General features: G+C 45.3%; 2 protein-coding genes and 1 pseudogene across 2 annotated transcripts; all 3 read left to right on the top strand.

Moving 5' to 3' along the window:
• Window positions 1-19: 19 nt before the first annotated feature.
• On the top strand, window positions 20-6395 carry LOC121815434 (annotated as a pseudogene).
• Window positions 6396-6659: 264 nt separating this feature from the next.
• LOC121815435 lies at window positions 6660-9574 on the top strand. Its single transcript, XM_042226490.1, has one exon. It carries the CDS (start codon window positions 7399-7401, stop codon window positions 8125-8127), a length of 729 nt encoding a protein of 242 aa, XP_042082424.1. The 5' UTR covers window positions 6660-7398; the 3' UTR covers window positions 8128-9574.
• Window positions 9575-13346: 3772 nt separating this feature from the next.
• On the top strand, window positions 13347-14558 carry LOC121815436. The gene has a single exon (XM_042226491.1). The coding sequence runs from the start codon at window positions 13787-13789 to the stop codon at window positions 14507-14509; it is 723 nt and encodes a 240-aa protein (XP_042082425.1). The 5' UTR covers window positions 13347-13786; the 3' UTR covers window positions 14510-14558.
• The last annotated feature ends 6 nt before the right edge of the window (window positions 14559-14564 follow it).

The raw sequence follows: 14564 nt of genomic DNA on the forward strand, positions 1-14564 counted from the left end.
GTGTTGTCGCAGTCTCGTGGCAGTAGATATTCGGAGCCCGAGCGCGGGACCTTTAATCAAACGGCTCATCCAGGCTGTGGCGTTTATCTGAACGGATGAAGGTCGGCTTTTTACCCACAAACCTCAGCTTCTCAGTCGTTAATGGTGTTTTACAGAGTGTGAAGGCAACACTCACAGACGCAGGAAAACCTGACCTCGGGAGGAGCAAACGATACGAGACAGATTACATTATGAAATGTTGGCACGAGGGGAAAAACGAGCGACTCTCATTGTTGTGGAAAAGGCCGGCGTGTTTTTAAAAATCTCCCATCGTTTTTCGTGCTCACGAGATTTCTGCAGAAAGTAGAGATCTGTGTCACTCGGTCTTATCCAGAGATTTGCTGAAGAAGAAGATTTTGCTCAACAAAGTAAAAACAAATATTTAGTTTCACAGTTGGATGTGATTTCATTTTCTCAGTAATCTTGTAGGAGGTCCGATTCCTTGGAGTGTTTTTGTAGGAACTGGAGACACGTTATTGAATCACATCTTAGTTATTGCTTTCTTACTTGCACTTTGTCCCCAATAAACATCACACAACTCCAAATGAGTCTGAGTGCAGACTTTATCTGTGCTGGCACATGCAACATTATGTGACAGCAGGAATCTCTCCACAGGTCGAGGCGGAGTGCCACATCTGTCTAACCAGTCCTCCTCTTTTAGCTCCGATGCTGCTTTGCTTCTTTTTCAACCTTTTTATTAAAAAAACACACTTTTTTTAATTTTATCCGCCAGCAGGACATAATTAAGGATCTTTTCAAACAATTTGCTCTTGATTTATGTTTTGATCTCACTCTTGGACCTTCTGATCAGTGTGTGTAAATATTCACTGTGTAAACACACAGGCTGAAGGGTTCAGACAGTAAAAGGTCCCGGTTGTGTGTCTGTGTGTGTCGCAGCGGGCCCTCCATACCTCCATGCCCTTCACCGTGTTCTGTCTGAGCGGCCTGTCGGCGGCCTGTTTGGGCCTCCTGCTGCCGGAGACCCTGAACAGACCAGCAGCAGAGACGCTGGAGGAGCTGGGCAGCCCGGGGCTCGGCCGAGTGCTGGAGAGCAAGGTGAGGCACCGCTGGGTGTTTGTGGGACGTTTCTGTTTCTACAGCCACAGCCGACGATCAAGTAACATAAAACCAGACGGTTCAGTCTGACAGATTTTGTTTTCTCGCTCATGTCCTTGTTTCCTCTCTGTCTGCAGCCTCTGTTGTATGAAGATGAAAGCTGTGCATCGACCCACAAATGAAGCCGGCGGCCTCGTCTTCGTCGCTCAGAACCGCAAACGGTCCCGTTAATTAACGGTTTCTGAGCCGTCGTTCACTGCAGGAAGCGAAAACGCCGTCAGCTGACCTCGTAGGAAGACGCAGCGTTGCGGTCGATTCCTGAACGCTGCGGTGGCGAATTTAGAGACGGAGGGCTGAGAGTCATGATCCGCTTTACTTCCAGATCCTGGGAATTTAACAAGAGGGACCAAAAACCTTTGACAGCTCCTGAAGCCCGACAGCATTTCCTCCAGTGACGTTTTTAGACTTCTGCTGCTTCAGGAGGAAATGTGTTAAAGACTCTCCGCACCAGAGGACACCCGCTTACAGTCACTACAGTTTACACATAATCAGATTATTTATGTCAGCTGTGATTTTCTTCCAGACAGGAACTATTATCATTATTTTTACTCTGATTTAACGTGGTCAGAAACGTCCACACGTGTCAGGCTCAGACGATCCATCAGCTTCTCTTACCTCGATTTATCAAACACAAATAAAAACCAGGCTGGTTTAATTTAACTAAATAATCAAACTCACTTTTATTTACAGGTTTACAGAAACATTTTAATGGATTGAATAATGAAAAAGAACTAAGTGTAAATATATGAACTGAGCAGCTGGAGCTCAGCTTCCTGTTTTTCTACCACGACTCAGCCGAGCAGCAACTTCGCTTTCAAAGGGTCAATTAGAAAGTTTGAGCAGCTCATGAGAAGCCTTGTTGGATCAGCTCGCCTCTTTCCAGACGTGACGAGAGCAGAAACCAAACTAAAGCTCGCATCTTTCCCATTGGCTGCCCCTCATAAACAGAGCCTTTACCCCCGACCCTTTAAAACAGCAGCTTTCAACGTGTTTTCACTGGTTTGGGGTTTGATGGTGGACGATCTTCAGGCAGCTCAGTTTACGATGAATGGATTATATTCCCATCACTTTAATTCGCATTAATCATAATAGTTTTTATTATTAAGCCATTAAATGCAGAGCGTGGAATATGTAGAACAGGTCGGGGGAAGATGTTTGGTCCTGGACCAATCGTGTTTGAGTGTTCGACTGCACCCATGAATATCTGTGTGGGGACAGAAAATTTATGTTTATAGATTCATTAATAAACAAGGGAGAGAGGATGGCGCAGGAAGCCTGGTGCGGGAACGACCCAGACGTTATTCCTTGTTCCCAAACAGCAGCTGATGGTGATCATGTGATCGTCTGTGGGCTTAGTGTTTTCATGTGTTTATCTAGGTAAAATCACCAGCTGTTTTTAACGTCAAGGACAGATGTTTTCCTTTTTTTCATTACTTAGTAATTTATCTGCTGATTTTTTACTTTTAAAGCGTCCGGGAGAGTCGGAAAAAACATCTCTCAGATGTGACGATGACGATGGTGACCCTAGAAAACCAGAAACAAGAAAAGTTGATGTCCTAAGAATCTGTTTTGTTTCCAGGTTTTAGATGATATGAAATGTTAAACGAGTGAAAAAGCAAAGCTGTACATTCGGTGTGAGGGACAATCAATTAAGGACAGGTTGCACACTGCAGCTCTGCAGCCTGGAGATCGGGCAGGAGCTGAAACCGGTCCTCAGATGTTTCCTCTGAAGTTCAGGACTGTGAGGCCAGTTTGATGCCGTCGTTTTACAGTCTGCTTCGTTTCCTCTGTAACGTGAGAGACGCTGCCATTGGAGGAAAACTTGCAGCGATATGATCTATAAACATATTTAAAAAAAGGAAAGAAGCTCTGTGTTCTGCAAAGTTTCTTAAATGTGATTACTTCCTGTTTTTATTGATGTTGGTGTGTGTAACACACTCACGTCTGTATTCGTGCTGAAAGAGGCCGTCGGGGTCCTCGCCTTCAGCTGATGGTAATTAAATGAAAGTGTTCCAGCATCCCTCCTCCTCCTGCCGTGCCTTCAACTGCAGCCTTTTACTGTGAAAAAGCACTTTGGAAAGTGTTAAACATCATCTGCCTGCAGATGTTTGATTCCCTGCTGTAAGCACTGTGTGCACTCTGTACATAGACGGTATGCACAGAGATAAATGATGCTCCTGAACTGTTCTCTCTGTGATAAAGACAGTAAACACTTGAAAACTTCCTCGTCTCGTTTTTTCACCGTGAGGCAGATAAACGATGATTATGTTTCACTCTGCGGTTTAACTTCAGGTTCATTAGAAATGTTCTGGTTTGTGTCCTGATGCTGCTTTTCAGCAGAATTTATCCCCAGCAGGTCTTTAACAACAGGACTGTTACAGGTCGGTTGGTGGATATCGACACTCGGGGCTGACCGAGGAGACGTGATGCTGCTTCAGAACGACCATAAAGGGTTGCAAAGCTGTTTTAGGGCTCACTTCCTTGTTTCAAACGCCCACCAAAGGAAACCACAGATGGGACAAAAATAAAGACCTCTGCACAGACCTGTCACTTCTGTGTTGATCTGTGAACATGGAGACATCGGCTGGTTTCTGGCTCCTCGCAGTGCCGCTGTTAGTCGGCTTCACTCAGGCCCAGACTGTGGAGAAGTACTTCAGGGTTGGTGAAACACTCCAGCTCAGCCCTCAGCCGGTCTCTGGAACGGATCACCAGCATCGTGTGGAAATACGGCAAGAACCTGCTGGCTGAGTGGGTGAAAGACCAGATTCCTCTGACATATTACAGCAAGTTTAGAGGCCGAACCACTCTGAACACTGACACAGGAGAGTTGGAGATCAGGAACATGACTGCAGCGGACAATGAGGTGTATACAGTGGAGATCAACAACCAGATCCAGAGTCGGGTTCATAAGATTATGGCGATCGAGGATGTGCCCCGACCTGAGGTGGAAGTGAAGCCGCTGGTATGTAGCTCAACCTCTGAGAGATGTAAACTGGTGTGTGAGGGAGACGTTAGCAAAGCCGGGCCTGTGGAGTACTTCTGGAAGAAGGATGATGGAGAGTGGGCAACGTCTGGAAAGAACACCGTGGAGATCATCAATGATGAGGAAACACAGCGTGTGAAAACTTTCTCCTGCAGAATAAAGAACCTGTTTAGTGAGAAAGAGAGCAACGCCTCCAACGTGTTCTACCGAATAAAACCAGCAAACAGTGACGACCTGCACTGTGGACTCTGGGTTACAACTTTAGGTGCTGTGATGAGATCTCTGGCGATCCTCGCACTCTTTGTGGTGGTTGTCTACTTTCTGTGTCAGAAACTACAGACTGGCTGTAAATGCAGAAAAAGTGATGATGCTGTTTGAAATGAACTGTCGCCTTTGACTTCCTGATGAAGAGTAAAGCACATCAGCTGTACTGAGAGGGAAGTTCATGTTTAGCTTTGTTAAACTGCTCTGCTGCATTTCTACAGTAAACATTATTTAGCATACAGTTATAGTCAGCCATGTTTGTAGTTTTCTTTGGTCTTCTCTGTCTTTGTCCTTGTTTTGACCTTATTTTGGTAATCAGTTTTTTTTCACTTCCTGTCTTTATCTATTTTTACTTTGTTCAGTTAGTTTTGCTTCTTTATTTCTGTGTATTTATACTTATGTATTTCTCTGGTATTAGTGTGTTTTCCCACATATGCCCGTCATTCCTGCCCTCTTATTTATCTGGTCAGGATTCCTGTGTTTTGCTTTAAGAACTAAAAGCTCTGCTTTGGTTCATCATCCCTGTCTCACTGCTCCTGCATTTTAAACGCTGTGACGAGGCAGAAAAAGGTGGAAATATTCAGATGTTGTGTGCTCAACCTGCACGAGCGTCAGCTTTCGTCCCGCAGACAGAGAGCTGAGATGATGATGATGATGATGGTGAAATGTTTTGTCCTGCAGTTGTGGCACATGTTGATTGTACAGCGGAGGCTTTGCTGCTCGGCTGGTGATCACACCGTCACATTATCTCTGTTATGTGAGCTGTTCTGTAATAAATGTGTTTACTTGTCTCTGTCACTGCGGGTGAAACTTCCAGACAAAGATTTTCATTCCTGAATCCTCACAGAGGTGGAAGCGCCAATATTAAGAGGCATTTTTAATGTTTTGCTTTGTAAAGCTTGCCACCAATAGGGGGCATGCTGTCCCAGTGAAAGCATGACTGCTGACAAAGGTTACCAGTACACCCTCTGCACTGGTCCCTCTGCATGCCGCTGCAGCATCACCACACAGTCACTTCTGTTTATGCCAGTTGTTAAAGAGCAGGAAGCTGTGCAGTATTCTGCTGATGATGGATGATACTGCCACAGCTCAGCTATCACACAGACTCCAGGTTTACAGCAGAGGCTCATTTATGACTGCGCAGCCTCTCTGAGTGAGTCCTGAGCTCCAGAATTCAGATCTCAGCCTCCCAGAGCCCAAAAAGCCTCATCAGCTACCAACAAAACACTTCGTTCTCATATCAGAAACACTTTGATTTTCTCTCTGAAAACAGCGAAGCAGTTCAGATCAATGAGCCGGAGCTGCAGGAGGATCAATGTCTTTCATGCAATAACAAACTCTGTTGGACGTTGCCTGGACTGTGTGGGGTCTGAGGACCGAGACTCAGGCGTGTAGGATCTCTGATCTACAGAAGACCGAAAGAAAGACTCCACGAAAGTCGCTTTGTGCTCACATGCATGTTCCTGCTCTGCATTAAAATACCCGTCGTCTATTACTGAGGCGCAGAAACATGCAGGGCTCAGCTGTAAACATGTGAGGGGAGGACTCGGTGAAGTTTGCATTAACTCTCATACGCTAAACATTCAAACTTCTCCTGTGTGTCTGTGCTGTGTATTCTGGAGATGCATACCACATCAGCATCTGAAATGTGTTAGTCACAGTTACAGAGTTCAGTTTGTGCGCTCGGTGTTTCTCAACCTGCTGTGTCTGATAACTTTATTCATTTTATTCACTTCCTGTTTTACTCTGATGGTTAGTTTTCTGTCTCTGTCATGCGGCTTTACTTCATTTAGCTTTGAAAAACTGCTTACATCATCATGGTCCGCCATGTTTGTAGTTTTTTTGGATCATTTCTTTGTTTTTAAAGAGTTTTTGTGTCTTCTGTGTCTCTGTCAGTCTAAATACTTACTATAGAAAATATGACCAAGAGGAAGTAGATACACAGATTTACACACTGGAGAGACTCCAAGACTTCAGAGCCCCACAGGGGACATGGGAGAAAAAAAATTAAGACGGACTTTTGCAAGATCTCGCAAAGGTTTTGCCGCATTCTTCGCCTTCGACCTCCCGTTAGCTTCGAAGCTAACGGGAGGTCGAGACCTACTACAGCCGGGAGGAACACCGCTTTCCCGGCACATCGTGCCTCGACCTCCCGGTCGGCTTCGAGCTGGCGGCCTCCGAAGAATGCGGCTAAAACTTTTGCGAGATCTTGCAAAAGTTTTGCGAGATCTCTCGCAAAAGTCCGTCTTAATTTTTTTCTCCCATGTCCCCTGTGGGGCTCCGTAAAGACAGATCCTCAGCGAATGCTGGAAGTAACTGGAAATGACGGGAATTTGACTTTTTAAGTGAATGAGCCGAGTTTGGTACGAGAGATAAGATTTAAACCAGTTTAAGGGTGTGTCAATAATTCCACTTGAAGCTCGTCTGCTCTAAGATGTTATGAGATGTAGTTTCAAAGGCTGGTTGGCCATTAAAATCAGGCTATTAGTCTTTCATTTGGGATAATTTAAGGGCGTCCCACAGGCAACAACGCCGCCACCCAATCGGTGTGAGAAGCAGCTATGAGGAAGACAAATGTGCACCACCAACATGTGGATCCTGCAGGTGAAGAAGAAGAAGAAAACTCTTTCCAGAGTTCTGCTGTAACCCATGGTTGTGACCAGCCATGGGGTCGTGACTCACTGGATGCAACCTGCCACCAACCAGCACAAACTGTGGTGTATTTGTGCTGCATCAGGGCGAAGCAGCTGACCGTCAAAGTCGTTCACATGGTTGTAAGCATCAGGAGGATTTTACTGACAAAATGTCAGCGTGTGACGCACTGGGATGAGAACATGCCAGTTCAGTGCGACCACACAGGGAGCTGACTTCCTTTTCACAAATGGTTTCATGACAAGATTCACCGCACTCCCTGCAGGGAATCTCTGCCAGCGCAGAAAAGAGGAAAAAGATCTCTGCCAATTTTTTTTCTTTCACTTCTGTACCGATCTGAGAACATGAAGCCATCAGCTGGCTTTCTGCTGCTGGCAGTGCTGCTCTCAGCCGCAGTGAGGTTCGCTCAGGCCCGGATTATACACTCGTACTTCAAGCTTGGCGGCACGCTGGTCCTCAAACCTGCCTCGGTCTCTGCTCGCATCACCAGCGTCGTGTGGAAGTGGGACGGAGGACTGTTGGCCGAATGGGTGGAAGATGTGATTCCCCTGACATATTACGGCAGGTTTGGAGGCCGATCAGAGGTGAACACGAACACGGGAGTGTTGGAGATCAGGAACATGACTGCAGCGGACACTGGGGTGTATTCAGTGGAGATCAACAGCCGTGTCCAGAGTCAGACTCATCAGGCCGTGAGGATCAGAGAAGTGCCCCAGCCTGAGGTCACGGTGAGGCCGCCGATGTGTGGCTCGAGTTTGGAGAACTGCACACTGAGCTGTGACGGAGACGTTAAAGAGGCCGAACCTGTCGAGTATTTCTGGAAGATCGGAGATGGAGAGTGGGAACAGTCGGGGAAAATCATGGAGATCATCAATTCTGAGGAAACACAGTGTGTGAAGATGTTTTCCTGCAGGATGAAGAACCCAGTGAGTGAGCGACGCAGCGAATCCATCACTAACCCGTTTCACCAGGACGGAAATCTGGACTACAGATGGTGGATCCTCACTCTTGTAGGCGCTGCCGTCCTGGCGGTGGTTGCGGTGTTTGTCTGCTTTTTGTTTCAGAAACTGTAAAAGAAAAACTGCTGACAGCGATGAAAATGCACTTTAAGTCCTGATGAAGACTGAAGCCCGTCAAAGGGCAGCTCATTCCTTTGCTTTGTAAAACTGTTCTGCACTTCAGACTGGTCGTCCATGTTTGTAGTTCTTTTTTCTTTGGGATTTCTTTGCTTCACTGTCTACTTCGGTGTATTTATAGCTTTAAATGTATTATCTATTTATCATTCTTATTTTTATTTGATCTGTTTCTGTTTTCTTTGATTTCCTTGTAAGGTTGAACTCAAAGTAACATTAAAATCTTGTCTTGTTCAGCATCTCTGGCTGCACTGTCTTACATTTGAAACTCTTTCCTGTTTTGTCACGGTCCCGGCCGTCTGGGTTTTCTTTCCTTCTCGCTGTCTGTTTTCTCTCAGGTCGAGCTGTGGGCCGGCTGTTCTTGCTGGGCGGAGCTTCAGTCTCATCTCCTGTCAGTGAGCAGTATTTAAAGTCAGCCTCTGTGGTGGTAATTGGCTCTTTTATGCCTTTACTGTGTGTTGGAGTCGTTCTTTGTTTGTGGCTGAAGGACCCAGCACCTGGTTGTTACCTGTCCACAGCCTGCACGCTCTCTGCTGCTTTCCTGCTCAGCAGCACCAGTCCGCAGGTCAATGGAAGAAGATCAGACAGTCAAGCGAGACGTCAAAACAAACCTCTTCACCAAGGTCAGTGTAAAGCACTCGCCACTAACTCCTGTTTCCTGCCTGGCAGAGCTCCTGTAGTTACCTGTGTTGGTCTTTCCTACATATCCTGTAACTAAAGCTCTCAGACCTGCTGTCAGTGTGCAGGTTTGATCTTTCCAGTCCAAGCACTGGTTTATTCAAACACTGCTGTGGGTTTTTGTATGAGCCAGACAAAGATGTTGAGCATCTGCTGAAGCTTCAGAGTTTCAGTCTGGCTCCATTTTTGTGACAGAGGTGGACGTTCTCTGCACAGAGCTGAGATTTAAACAGTTTAACATGTTAATCGTACGTTGGATGGTTTTCTGCTTGGACACAAACAATACACCACAGGGCATGTAAGGAGACGTAGTCGGGCTCTGACTGGACGCTGGATGAAAATGACCATTTTGAACTGGGCGCTGATTTCCTCGGGTTAAATGCTTCAACTTACAATATGAAGCGCCTGGTTGTGATTTGCAGCTATATAAATATAATATAACTGAATAAATGTCCACAGAACAGGTTGTACACTGACATGCACAGTGACATGAATAAAAAAGCGTTACATTTCGTTTCAAACGGGACTGCAGCAGAGACATTAATCAGCTCACAGCAAACTACGAGAAATGGGGCCGCTGACTGTGAGTGCAGAACGAAACCAGCTGCACGATCTGACATCAGGGTGAGGTTTTAAAGTCTGACCTGCAGAGCTGATTGCTGCAGATGCACTGAGCTACTGTTAGCTGAATATTTCCCATAAGCAGGATTGTTACAACAATAATTTATCAGAATTTGAGTGTTTACATGTTTCATGATCAAACTGTGACTTTTACTTTGTGGAAGTACAGCAGTGGAGTTCACCTGAGGAGACACTGCGACCTGCTCCAGTCCGGCTAAGATTCGAACTACAGACCTTGTTGCTATGATGTCACAGTGTTAAACCCAGCATACGCCAGTTCTCTCTGTGTTAGCTTCATTTTAATAGGAATGAATATAATTCTGCTCACTAAGAGTGTATTTTCTAGATAAACAGATTCTTTATTGATCCCATAAGTAAAGTTGTTGTGTTACAGCAGCATGATAAAGAATAAAAATAGTAGAGTCTACAGTAAGAGTCTTATACTGTGAGACAGAACAGCTGATCTCAGCCGAACCACCTGCACCTGGCTAAGCGAGTAAAGACGACTACTAACATATCAGGGTCTTAAAAGCAATCAAACAGAAGCAGCAGAGTAATTTGGGAGCTGTAGTTCTTTAAAGACCAAACAATGACATCCAGACGGCATCTGAAGAAACCACAAAGTGTGACGTCTGTGGATGTGAACACGCTGCTTCAATAGGGCCGACTTCCTTTTTCATTGCTTTCACCATAAGCTCACCACACTCACTGAAGGAAACCACAAAGTGTTCAAAAGAAGAAAAGCTTTAAGATCTCTGAAGAGAGACTTTTCTGTTTCTTCTGCACTGATCTGTGAACACGTCGGCTGCCTTTCAGCTCAGGACACTGCTGCTCTCAGCTGCACTCGGCTTTGCTCTCTAAGCTGTATCTCACTAGGAGCATGAATGACGCCCAGCTGTGAGGTTACAGAGGTGCAGACTGTGCACCTCGCTGTCACTCAGTGGCACTGCTCGTCACCAGGCAAGGCAGGCAATGGCTTAAATCTTTAGACTGCAGCAGTTTGCAGTGACGATACTGGAGGGAAACATTAACTGTAAGGATTAGTAAGAAGCAAGTGAGGGCAGCTATGAAGAGGATGAAAAAACATGGAAACCTGTGCAGGTGCAGAGATGTCTAGAAAAGAGACTTTTTAACCGGACTGCTTAACACAATCCTGCAGAATGAGAGGATGCCTGAGCAATGGAGAAGAAGTGTACTGGTACTGACTGTCAAGAACAGTGATGAGCAGAGCAGAGAAACATGTGAAGGTGGAGCAGGACATGTACGAGGTGTGAACAATGCTCCCTCAAATTCTTCTTGTCTGAGCGAACACACAAACTCCCTGAGCGTCCCGTGGACCACTGTGAGCGACAGCAGACGTGCACTGTGGTCACGCCAGCATCCAATCCATCCAAGTTACATGTTTATTAAAGTAATCAAATTACAGCATTTATGTTAGACGACTTTTAATTAACTGCTTTAGCCCACTTACAATGAAAATGTAAACAAATCTTAAAAAATAACCTGAACTCCAATAAAGCTCTGAGTTGTATGATGAGTCTGTGAGTCTGGGAGAGAGTCTGTAACTCTGTCTGCAAAATACAGTAAATAATGACCAATGTCTGGGCAATTAATTATATAGTTACTTCTTCAAAAAAGTAACTGAGTTATGCAAACAAAGTTTTTTGCAGCTGTTTACCTAAAAATGCAGCCAAGGTGTTTTTTAAACAACATTTCAAACTATTTACAGAACAATCAGCTGTTCTGAAAATCTGATGCCACCAAATTATTTGTGCCGCTCCAAAAAATAATTTCTGTCCACTATGAGATGAAGGAGACAACAGCCTGATACCTGCAGGCCTGACAGCAGCAGATGTGTCACTGCTGTAACACCTGCTAACACTCAGCAGGCGCCTCATTGTTCTGACACACAATTCCACTAACAACTACAACTCAAATAACAACTACTACAACTACTCAACTACTACCACTAACTACACACTAACTACACACTAACTACACACTAACTACACAAGATTTGTGCTAAACGTCGCAAATCTCTCACATCTCAAACACGCCGTCACTCCTAAAACTTCCCCCTCCTAAACAACTAAATGCCATGTTGCCATATCATTCTTTTGATTGGTCCACATGGTACATTTTTCCACCAATAGGAAAGGCGGAGTTTTTTGGGTGTTGTTTTTGCTCACAGGCTTTCGAGCGTTTTCCTTATAAAACGCCGTTTTTACCGTTTCTTCCTGCAGTAAATATAAACAACGACAGTATTCAGGAAGAAACCAAACATTGCAGATATTTTATCATAACTCTGGTTTTACGCGGCCGATCAACACAGTTTAAAAACTGGTATAAAGTCCACACTTTGTCCGTCAGTTGTTCCGTCTGTCCTGCTCACATCTCCAATGGTTGTACACGTTGTCATTAACGTGGCTTCACTCCACATCAACACCGGTGTCGGCACATAAGGACGCTGTCATAGCCTGTCAACCACGTTGATTAGCTGCGTATATACGAATGTGAATCCGCATCATTGGCTGGACTGTGGGATAAGGTGGCATCATTCTGATCCCATACGGGAGCAGCCAGTCACTCACTGACTAACACTGCAGAACAGAAATGTTAACGTATTAACATATTTAACATATTTGTGCTGCAACCACAGGATGTTCAAAAAGGAAACAGTTTTAAGACCTCTGAAACGTGGTTTTTGCCACTCCTGCACTGATCTGTGAACATGGAGACATCGGCTGGTTTCCGGCTCCTGGCTGTGCTGCTCTTGGCTGCAACCAGCCAGAGTTTCGGGTGGTTCATTGTGAAACCTGGCCCCACCTTATCATGCGAATTCCTGAGGTCAGATGGCCCAGGATGTGAGTGGGCGTTAAGGCGTCTGGGAAGGGATCTCAAAACTGGATTATAGATGGCAGAGAGTTGGTGTCGTAAACCCCGCCTCTGTTCAAAGATGGTCGCTCACAGTGGACATAGATGGCTTCTTTCACTCCTCTTTCAAACCAGTCTTAATAGTCACAGTAACTGTTTCACATGGAAGTGAGAAAAGGCAGCAGCTTTCCAAGACTTCAGCGAGTTTTATCAGTAAAAGCAAACATGTTATAAGAGAGATTTCCTCGTGTTGGTCGGCGTAAGTTTGTTTCATCTTTCTATATTTGGCCGAATGAAACAAGTTTAGTTTCAGCCAAACTGGAACAAATAAAACTCTGAAATAAACTAAATATCACCTGTTAGATTTCACTTGAGTGATTCTGAGAGCGTGCTGTCCTCAGGGTCCCCCCCGACTGTCTCAGCATTATTGGAATCATTTGCACAGATTGGATTATATATATTATTGGATTGGATGATAAAGCAGTGAGTCGGTGTAAGGAGAGGACATCCTGATCACCGGGACAGCAAACGAGTGAACTTCAGAGAAGCTTTGAGTGATGGAGACAGCTGCTAAAGGAGAGGAGGAAGTGACGACGAACTTGATGATGAAACTTTGTCTCGACCAGAAACATCAAACCCGAGTTGAAGTTGACGCCTGCACTCTGCTGACAGCTCCAGGAAAGCTGCTGAGCGGGTGTTGCTCAGAATAATCACTCTGGCTCTGAAACAATGATGAACAGCGACCAGCAGCAGCTGCCTGGCTGGTGATCAGACTCTCAGTTATATCTAATGTAGATGTGTTTGGCTACCACGTCGTAGATATGTAATGTTTTCTATCTTTATTTGGAGTTTAAAGCAAAAACATTAATTAATTAGACATGAAGTTGTTGATAAACTTCTGGAGAGTTTGGAGTTTGTTTAGACTGAGTTTTGTTATCATTTGTTTCTATGATTATTCTAGATTAACAGCAATCTTCATATGTATCCATATGTCATCATACACACATCTGATTACTGGGAGTTCTCTAACAGAGAGTATTGTGTTTAGACTTCTTGCATGTCCTTCATTGGCCTTCCTGGTGTCTTCTTATCTCTCATCATTAAGTTGTTGTCTTTGGTTCTGTGCTCTGCTGTTTAGTCACTTCCTGTTGTGCTTTGCTCTTTGTTTACTTCTTTTGTTTGTTGTTGTCTGTTCAGGAGTTTGTTCACGATCTTTTAGATTCACTTTAATTAAAACTTCGTTGTGTTTACTTTGTCTGCTCGCTGCATTTGGGTCATTTTGGCAAAACTGTGGGAGGAACATCCTGGAATCAGCAAAGACTGAGACTGCGCTCACTGTAGGAAACCACAGGCTGCAGCGGAAGAGGAAAAGGGTTTGAGACCTCTGACACGTGGTTTGCTGTCACTCCTGCACCGATCTGTGAACATGAAGCTCTCGGCTGGTTTCTGGCTCCTGGCTGTGCTGCTCTTGGCTGCATCCAGCTTCTCTCAGGATCAGATTGTAAAGAAGTACTTTGAGGATGGCGACACGCTTCAGCTCAGCCCTCAGCCGGTTTCTGAAAAGATCACCAGCATCGTGTGGTATTGTGATGAATACCTGCTGGCTGAGTGGGTGAAAGACTTGATTGAGCTGAGAGATCACATCTCGTTTAAAGGCCGAACCACTCTGAACACTGACACGGGAGTGTTGGAGATCAGGGACATGACTGCGGCGGACACTGGAGTGTATTCAGTGGAGATCAACAACCAGGTCCAGAGTCGGGTTCATCAGGCTGTGAGGATTAAAGCAGCGCCTCGGCCTGTGGTGAGTGTGATGCCGCTGTTGTGTAACTCAACCTCAGAGAGCTGCACACTGAGCTGTGACGGAGACGTCAGCGCTGCTGGGCCTGTCGAGTATTCCTGGAAGATCGGAGACGGAGAGTGGAAGCAGTCAGGAACGAACATGGAGATCATCAATAATGAGGAAACGCAGCGTGTTACGAATTTCATCTGCAGGATGAAGAACCCAGTGAGTGCGAGAGACAGCAAACCTCTCCCTAACCCACTCTTCCAAATGCCTTCCTTTCCATCTTCATCATCACCGATGACGGTCAGTGACGATACAGAGAATGAACTGCTACCAAAGGCCCAGATTACAAATGGAGTTTAGGCGCTGTGACCTCTGGGGTCGCGGGGGTCTTTGTGGTGGTCGTCCACCTGTTGAG

Source organism: Haplochromis burtoni, unplaced genomic scaffold, assembly GCF_018398535.1.
Source record: "Haplochromis burtoni strain Fernald_Lab_line unplaced genomic scaffold, NCSU_Asbu1 Contig_214, whole genome shotgun sequence".
NCBI classification, from domain to species: domain Eukaryota; kingdom Metazoa; phylum Chordata; class Actinopteri; order Cichliformes; family Cichlidae; genus Haplochromis; species Haplochromis burtoni.